Genomic DNA, 9,004 nt, shown 5'->3' on the forward strand with positions numbered 1-9,004 from the left:
ACTGCATCTCAGTGGTTCGATTCCAGGCTGTGTATCACAACCGGCCATGATTTGGAGTCCCATAGGGCGGTGCACAATTGGCCCAGCCTCATCTGGGTTAGGGTTTGGCACTGGATAGGCAGTAATTGTAAATAACTACTTGTTCGTAACTGACTTGCATAGTTAAATAAAGGTTCAACAAAATAATATTAACTATGAATTTAGCAGCTCAGTGACCTTGTGTACAAAGTTACATTTCTGGATGTTTCTGGGGATGGTTAACACCATTACTTCTGATTTCATATCCACATCTGCCAGCAAATGTTTCATACCTGGAAGCTGACTGAAATATACCAAGTTGTCTAATGTCAAATCACAGCTGTGATTTGTTCATAAGGAGGCAAATCTTTATACCCGAAGGTTTGTGGTGGCACAGTGAAAAGTAAAATTTACTCTCACAAAATTTTTTTACTTTTCTGAATGTACCAGAGCTAAATAGTCCATCTATGAAAAGAACAGCACGAGACAAGATGTACAAAACAAATGTATTAATTGAGAACTGTTCCTCGATGTACACGCAGTTTAAAATACAGAAAATAAAAAAGTATTTTAGATGAATGATTGCTAATTCAATTTTTTCTTATGCACCCACACAGACTGCCTGCCATTCACACAAAACCTAAGCAACATCAGCAACAGAATGAAGACAATTTGCAAGGCATTAAAAAGAGATTGATTAGCACACCACCACATTGTTGTCTTGAAACATTGACAAACATACCTGCAGAAGGTAAACATGTATGTGGGGGTCATTCTTTTCATCATTGATGACAATTCTGAAGAAATAAGTCAACATCCACAGTTAAATTGATGACGTGAGCTTGTGAAATGTCCATTAAAGCCTGGGAACACTTCACTCTACTTCAGTACTTTTCAGGGACGTCTCTCCCGCCACAACAGCAGCGGCTGCCGGGCCCCTCCTCTTCCTCAGACCCTTCATCTTACGTGTCTGGAGCTTGGCCAGATCCTGCTTCTGCATGTGCAACCTGCCAAACTTGGTACCAAAAGTATCGTGGGATATGTTCTTCTTCTTCTTGGGCTGCAAAAGAATAGAAATGACAAAGAGCAACATGAGGACTTCGATTGCCTTGAAGTTTCAGTTCAATTAAGACAAGACGTTTAAAAAGAAGCAATCTCTTGCGCCATTTTACATAGCGGCTGTTGAAAGAGCGTGAAAAAGATGTTGACTGCAACTAGACATTTTTCCTACCTTCAGAGCCTTGGGCTGTTTGTGAGCTGTCTTGTACAGGTCATCTGATGCCAGGTGGGTTCTCCGCAAGATAAAGTCAAAAGAGGGCCCAATCTCCTCCAGCTCAATCCTTGGGGTCCGACATCCAGACTTCTTCAACAGAGACCTGGAGAAAACAAAGAGCTTTGACTAGTGATCATTTCAGGGGGGGTGAGATGGACAGTAGACACTAACTTCACAGAACGTGGTCACTTTTAAAAAAGGGCCCATAGGGCTCTGGTGAAAGTATTACACTACATGGGGAATAGGGTGCCATTTGGGACACAGCCCGTATGTTCTAATCTATCAGGAATAATAGGAGACACTGGTAGATGGTCCAGCTGCTAGAAGGCAGACATACCTGTAGCTGCGCATGTAGATTTTCCCCTCCAGAGCAGTGAAGTGCAGGACATGCTCCAGACCAGCCAGGCGCACTGAAGGCACAACAGGACCTCTGAAGAAGTCTGAATAATAAAACAAGTTAGAGTAGAAAATGGTCAAGTGTCATTGACATGAAATGCAATGTTATTTATTATAAGACCAAAATAATGGAGGATTTGGGAAGTGTTTATTATCTAAATATTTTCTAGTTAAAGTAAATGTGTTTCAACTAAAGGGGAAATCTTAACTGTAGGACTGAAATTAACCCCACAACAACTTAACACTAAATTCAAAAGTTTAGCTTTAGACTAAATTGTACCTGTAAGAAGGCTCTTTAGGCGTTTGTGTTCATTCTCATGGTCAAAAGCATCCCCTGCAAACACCAGCATTGGTTTAGTCCCCTCGGGACATTTGCTGCCCTGCAATGCATTGGAAACCAAACAAAGTTACAGGAGGAAAAGTCCAATAAATTCATCATATAAAAAAAGACACAATGAACACTAACAACTTACTTTGTTTACAATCCAAGTGTGCCTGTTCCAGCCATTAGTGTCTTGTCAGTAAAACTACAATTTTCCAAATTAAGCATTTTTAAAGAACAGGAAGAATATAATAGTGTTTAGAGCAAAGTTCAGTTCTAGATGTTAATTCAGGCCACCGGGAGAGACTGTAAAAGAGGTGTATTAATTTGGCCGATTGTAGCAGACTGTGGACAAAGACATGGCGATGAAACCCTCAGTGTTAATTAACTAAGATTCTGGCAGATTGAGAAGGTGCATGACACCACTGTACTAATGTTGAACAACGCAACAAAAACTTACATAGAAAATGTCTTAAAATAAAAGGAAACATCACCTTGATGTCACTTAGGGAGTTATACTTCTCAATGCCAAGCTCAATCATATCCAGCACATGGAAATCAAACAGACGACCTGAAAAAAATAAAATAAAGGTCAAACTGCTGTGAAACGTACCAGACATCTCCCGTAGAGCAAGGTCTCCATCTCCCACTGATAAAATACAAAAATGCTTACCAAATATGAGATTGTTTGGCCTTTTCTTGTTGTGTGAGCCAAACAAAAACAGAGAGCTATCGGTTTTCTTCGAGAAGAATTCCTGTAGATAAGAGACAAAATACAGATGATTGGGAATTCTTACACTCCGCAGGGAGTGCTGATTTTAAGTGCTGTGAATACACTGCATTTTAAAATGATGCTAGTATGGCTACAGTGTAAAATACTGCTTTGACTACTAGCAGGTGAATGTTCACAAATTATCACAATCCCAAACAATTGGTATGTCCTAGTTAAACAAATCTGATATCAAGCGGAAATGAATTAATGCAGCATATTTAGTTAACTGACCAATGATGTAGAATCCTCAAATGGCCTAGTTATATTTTTCCTGGAAGGAAAAACAACATTTGGATAAAACACACATCTCAAGTACCAGCAATTGACAAGACTAGTATTTATGCCTTGTTATTATTTCAGTAAACTCAGTCCTTCATGCCCAAGTATTAAATATCCACTTATCAATGACAGGGAAAAAAATAAACATGATGAACACTAAATACAATACTTTCAGTACAACCAGTATACTACTGGGTTTGTTTGAAGACTAACTTGAATTAAAATCCATCACTTACTTTTTGTACAGTACAGCACTTGGTTTCTTCAGGGCATACTGGAGAAGAAAAAAAAAACACATTGAGAGTTATCTAGCTGGCACTCTCAAACCTTGACAGTCTTCATGATTCTAGATGGGGAAGAGGGTCGACAGTCAGAAAACGTACAATGTCTTTTAATGCCTGAGTGACAGTCATACTGGTGTTGCCTCCTTTCATGATCATGGCATTCTTGACGTTCTCTGTAAGCTTGGAAGCTCTGTTGTCAAGGAAGCGCTTAGCCCTCTTCGTCTTAGGTTTTCTGAGGAGACATTTGTTCAACAACAAAAGACACTTCAGCTATGGTAGACAGGGACATGAGTAACACAGCACAGATGATCGGGCATCGCTCTTCCATCTAGCGAAATGCACTCAATCAACACTGTTTGGAAGTCTAGCTAGCTAGTTAACATTAGCCAACTACTTGCCCAATAAATAAGACTGCGATACCAATTATTGGTATACGGTCAAACAAAGCACTGCAAAAACATGTAAAGTTCTCTCAAGCCAGTGTTGAACAAAATGACATTTGAGCTTGCTCTACCGCTTGTCTGTGCGGTTGGTCCTTATGTAGGTTTGAAATTTGAGACAATATCCACAGGAAAGTATTATTAAACTGACTTTTCAAAATGCTGATTTATATAACCTGGCACTAGCACAACAATGGACTAAATGTGCCTAACATTACTCCTTATAGTCCAAGTACCTTACAAGTTCTGCTTAGAGTGGAATTGGCTCTGCCAGCCATAACAGCCAAATACTCCATCTGAAAGTGACTCGATTCTCAACTGTCGTTCAGTACTTTCACATCACATCAAAATACATTGTTTCAACACAGTTGCAGCCAACAGTATTTTTCAGTGCCAACACGTTTGTGGTGTCTGTTTACACAGGTGTTCGGAGACGCAGATAGCTAATTTGCACAGGTACGCCTAAGGAATGGGCAGTCAACATTTAATACTAAATAAAACTAAATACCTTTTTGCCCCACTGTATGCCAGATGTTTACATAATTATGACATAACATTGAAGGTTGTGCAATGTGTCATGACTGTCCTGAACAGGAGACCACAACCCTACAGATTTTCTCTCACACCCAACAAAAGAGGAGAGATCTAGGGGTATGAAGATGTGGGGTTTTTATGACCCCCCACGCCCATGGTAAATTTTAGGCCACACACAAAATTCCTCTCTCTCACTATGGAGAACCAGCCTCAGAACATTAAACATGAAATAAAGGGACTTTGGAACAATGGTTTCCGTCAGCCACAATGGTGGTCATGACGATAGATGGAAAATGAAAATTAATGTAATTTTTGTTTTGTCATTAAAGGTTAATAGATTACTTTATTACAAAACATTGTAACTAAGAGTTTTCCCCGTATATGCTTGATGTTTATACATTGTACGTTGTGTGGAAAATGTCCAAATCAAACAGAATGTTTTGGTAAAGATGAAATGTGAAGTTAGTTGTCTAAAATTGGATTTGAGTAAAAATCTAGACCTTGCCGCTTAACTAGGTACGCCCAGAGAATTGCCCTAAAGGCGGCCACGCCCACTTCTGACCCGAGGGTATAAAACATGTGAGTTAAAAATGAACAGACTAAGTGACTCGAGCTGCAGCCGAGGTCTTAAAAAGTAAACGAACCCAAAATGCAACACAAGGTGAAGACAAAGAAATATTATTTCTTCTACCCATGCTACGGATGTGTAGCTGTGTTTAAGCAGGTGAATTCAAGTCGGACCACCTAGCCTCCACTCTCCATCGAATCGTGGTATCTACACCATTTCATTCCTACGCTGTGAGCTCTGAGCTGTCTGTCCTCAGAAGACCCCCATCAGAGCAAGGGCGATGAATCAGACCACTATAAGCCAAAAGGACACTGACATCGTGAGGACAACCAGAGAAGTGCGTCATTTAGAAGCCTAAACGACCCACGCGGAGCTTCCCATCTGAGACCTCCAACACGTAATTACATCATTATATTCTGACCCATAAGAGCGGCAGTTCGGGCACAGGCCAGGGTTAAAATAAGCATAGCTGACAAATTCACCAAAATGTATATTTCTCTCGTGTACTCTCTCTTTAAAAAGAGAATCATAATTTTAACATTCTAGTGAATAAACAATCAACTACGATTGGTGTGGTACGAACTCATTGGTGGGACCCGGGTCCGTGCAGATTCCCGGATTATGCGACGTTCAGAATGAGATTGTAGAGGAAACTGATTAATTAGCGACTGTTGTAAAATCGATATTCTTTGAGTTAATTTGGGAAATAGAAACTCAAAACGAATTTCCCCATGGTGGCCCAGGTTAATGAGTTAATTGCTTGATTTGTTTAATCACGCAATTAGAAACCTTTAATCATTCGATTAGCAACAGTCGTCACATTAACTAATACAAAGTCACGACAAATGTAACGGTAATATTTAGACTTGGTGTTGCCACTTGTTCGATAAAATACGGAACTGTTCCATATTTCATTGAAAGAATAAACTATTTGTTTTTTAAATTATCGCTTCTGGATTTGACCATCTTAATGACCTAAGGCTCGTATTTCTGTGTGTTTATTATAATTAAGTATATTACTTGATAGAGTAGTCTGACTGAGCAGTGGTAGGCAGCAGTAGGCTCGTAACCATTCATTCAAACAGCACTTCCCTGCATTTGCCAGCAGCTTTTTGTCAAAAGAGTCAAAAAGAGTTATCATTTGAAACAGGGCTCAATTTGGCCAGTTGAAAGTTAGCCTACAAAGCTAAATATTTATTATTTTCAATATACAAGACATTCGATTTATTTTCTAAAATAGAACACTGTGTGGTGATAAATTACAACCACGACATCTGTTTGGTGAGTAGACCTAGGCGTAATGATTGATGAAAATACACTGTATCAAACCAATGTTATTGCATATTTTCAGTGTGGAACCTGTATGTTTAGGGGGTTATAGCATAGCTCATACCAATTATAAATGGCCCTAACAGTTTGCAAAGTAGCCTTTTGCGGAAAATAGACGGGATAATTATTCAAAAAACTGCAGCTCGTTGGAAAGTAGTTTGAATTGTCGATAGCAGGCAATGTGGAAAAGTAATCTTTAGATATGTACTGGGGGGAAAGTTGTGCTTGAAAGGTAACCACAGGTCGTTTCCCCCCACAGGCAGGCCGAGCCGCGACGTTCTATTACCAACTGGGACTATTGCCGAAAAGCCAGTCTCTTTGGCAATGACGGAGTGGAATGTTAGCTCAAAAGACTGGTACACAGACTAGTTCCAAGACGGTTCTATTCATGGATTGTGTCAGCAAGGGGCACCAAAGTTTCCTTGCGTTGTTAAGATTTGCTAAAGGTAGTTAGCATCTATGAATGGGTTAAATGGGCACATGCAAAAAAGCATGTAGGCCTACACGCCTGTAACATGCTGACCACAGCGCTTGCATGTGTGCGCGCGCGCGCGCATGTTGATTTTGTCCACTCACACCAGACGCGATCAGGACACGCAGGTTGAAATATCAAAACGAACTCTGAACCAACTATAATGTTTCGGGGACAGGTCGAAAAGCATGAAACATTTATGGCAATTTAGCTAGCTTGATGTTGATAGCTAATTTGTTCTGGGATATAAACATTGGGTTGTTATATGACCTATAAATGCACAAGGTCCTCTACTCCGATAATTAAACCACAGATAAAACAGTAAACCGAAGTTGTTTCTTGTCATCTCTCCTCCAGGTTTCTTTTTCTTCTTTGGACTTTATGGAGGTTGGTAACCAACTTTACAGCATTACTACAACTGACCAGAGTGGACCTAAATTCATCTTTCAATCACCCACGTGGGTATATGCTCCTAAAACACCATTGAGGAGATGGGAGAGGCCGGACCAGCGGTTTGGTCAGCATGTAAGGTACATGTCGGATAAACAAAAGTAAAGACACTTGATGGAAACACAAAATGTTGGTAAACTTCCCAAATTGCGAAAAAACAAAATATGCCAGACAATGTGGGATATTTGTGTGTTGGTAAAATAAATGTTTCGAGAAATTCCGGTGGAAACGTTTTATGCACAAAAATGTATATGACATTGTGTGGTCCTCCCACTACGATTATTCGAGAAAGCACGCTGTTTAAGGCTACAGATTAAATACATTATGTATTTAACAGGGTGGTGAAAGTGCAAGGTGACGAGCTTGATGCATCTTTCCAATAAATATTGAGGGTCTAATTCTAATGACCAGATACTTAGCTGCCGTTGAACAAAAAATAACATCGCCATGTCCGCACTGTATATGCGAACCTTTGGCTAGAGTGCACGTGCCAATATCAGAGTGGGCACACTAGCTATTTAACGCAACATGGGTTCTCACATCAGCGGAGTTGCAATTGCGATGCATTTCTATGTGCACTGGATCATCACGCATAGCAGTTTATCCACAAATCAATGTAATGGAATTATCTACGGCCGTAAAATGCGAATCTTGTTTTATGCAGATTTCAGTATATTCGCATGAAAATCCGTCACCGATTGGATGGAAACCTAACGTTAGTTAGATTTATTAGGCAAGCTACATAGCCAATGCTACATTGTTAGTTTCCTAGCAAGTGACTTCGTTAAACTACATAAATACTCTAAAGTTATAGTTTAAGGGTAAAACCACATTAAGCATGACATACTTTGGTTGGTAAAACACAACTTACATTACTCCTCCGTATTGTTTCATTTTGAGGACTTCACTCGTGTGCTTGCTTCAAAATACTCCACGTGAATATTACAGCAGCGGAAAATGTCGCAGTTCATTTTGCGTCACATCCGTCGTCTTGTAGAGTGGATACATGTGCAGTACTGTCATGTGGCCATTGGGTGACGATAGAGAGCTATAAACGCGTCGACACGTCAACGCCAGGGTAGAACGATTGTCCCCTTGCATTGAGGATTAAATTGAAGGCCGACCGTAGTATTGCAGGCATTGTTTCCAGAAATCAGGATCCCCATTATAGTGAACTGGATTTTATTTTTATTAAACCAGGTAGGCCAGTTGAGAACAAATTCTCATTTACAACTGCGACCTAGCCAAGATTAAGCAATGCAGTGCGACACAAACACAGTTGCACATGGGATAAACAAACGTACAGACAATAACAATGGAAAAGGCTATACAGTGTGTGCAAATGAAGTAAAATTAGGGAGGTATGGCAATAAATGGGCCATAGTGGCGAAATAATTACAATGTAGAAATTAAACACTGGAGTGACAGATGTGCAGAAGGTGAATGTGCACGTAGCTACTGGGGTGCAAATGGCGATCTTCGTTGTCAATATTCGTGGATTTTTTTTTTTAGAACACAATCATGGTACAATTGTTTATATTTCATCAGATGTGTTCTTGAACCGATTACTTTAACATCACAGATTACGTTATAAGGATAATGTAGTTGCTAATGTCACCCTCCAATTTGAGACACTCACGAGTGCAGCACTGAGCCTAGAGTAGCTCAAACTGCGCATGAAATGTTTCCAAGATGGCACACTCTGAAATCACACTTACTAATCAAACGCGCCTCTGAGCAATCTCATAGGAAACAATGGGGTAAAGTAATCGATGACTAAATTAAATTTTTTGGTTTATGCAAACCCAACACCAACCCAAACTCTGAACTTGTTTTCATTACGATTTATTTTAAAATGTTAACTTTT

The 9,004-nt window shown here is 39.8% G+C and overlaps 1 protein-coding gene across 1 annotated transcript; it reads right to left on the reverse strand.

Annotated features, from left to right (window-relative positions):
• Positions 1–507: 507 nt before the first annotated feature.
• Positions 508–8,143, reverse strand: rpf2 (ribosome production factor 2 homolog). Its single transcript, XM_021600285.2, has 10 exons — positions 8,009–8,143; positions 3,444–3,576; positions 3,297–3,334; positions 3,013–3,052; positions 2,683–2,764; positions 2,504–2,580; positions 1,968–2,067; positions 1,629–1,731; positions 1,250–1,394; positions 508–1,078 (listed from the first exon to the last, which is right to left on the reverse strand). The coding sequence occupies exons 1-10, from the start codon at positions 8,029–8,031 to the stop codon at positions 893–895; spliced, it is 927 nt and encodes a 308-aa protein (XP_021455960.2). The 5' UTR covers positions 8,032–8,143; the 3' UTR covers positions 508–892.
• Between the last annotated feature and the right edge of the window lie 861 nt (positions 8,144–9,004).

The sequence above is a fragment of the Oncorhynchus mykiss genome, chromosome 4 (genome assembly GCF_013265735.2).
Source record: "Oncorhynchus mykiss isolate Arlee chromosome 4, USDA_OmykA_1.1, whole genome shotgun sequence".
NCBI lineage: Eukaryota > Metazoa > Chordata > Actinopteri > Salmoniformes > Salmonidae > Oncorhynchus > Oncorhynchus mykiss.

Bases quoted from the DNA above. Each gene is read 5' to 3' on its own strand.
- rpf2 (XM_021600285.2), bottom strand. From the start codon at position 8,031: ATGAAACAATACGGAGGAGTAAT. The intron at 1,732-1,967 runs GTACAATTTAGT...TTTATTATTCAG, and splicing joins CCTAAAGAGCCTTCTTACAG to ACTTCTTCAGAGGTCCTGTT. The intron at 1,079-1,249 runs GTAGGAAAAATG...ATTCTTTTGCAG, and splicing joins AACAGCCCAAGGCTCTGAAG to CCCAAGAAGAAGAAGAACAT.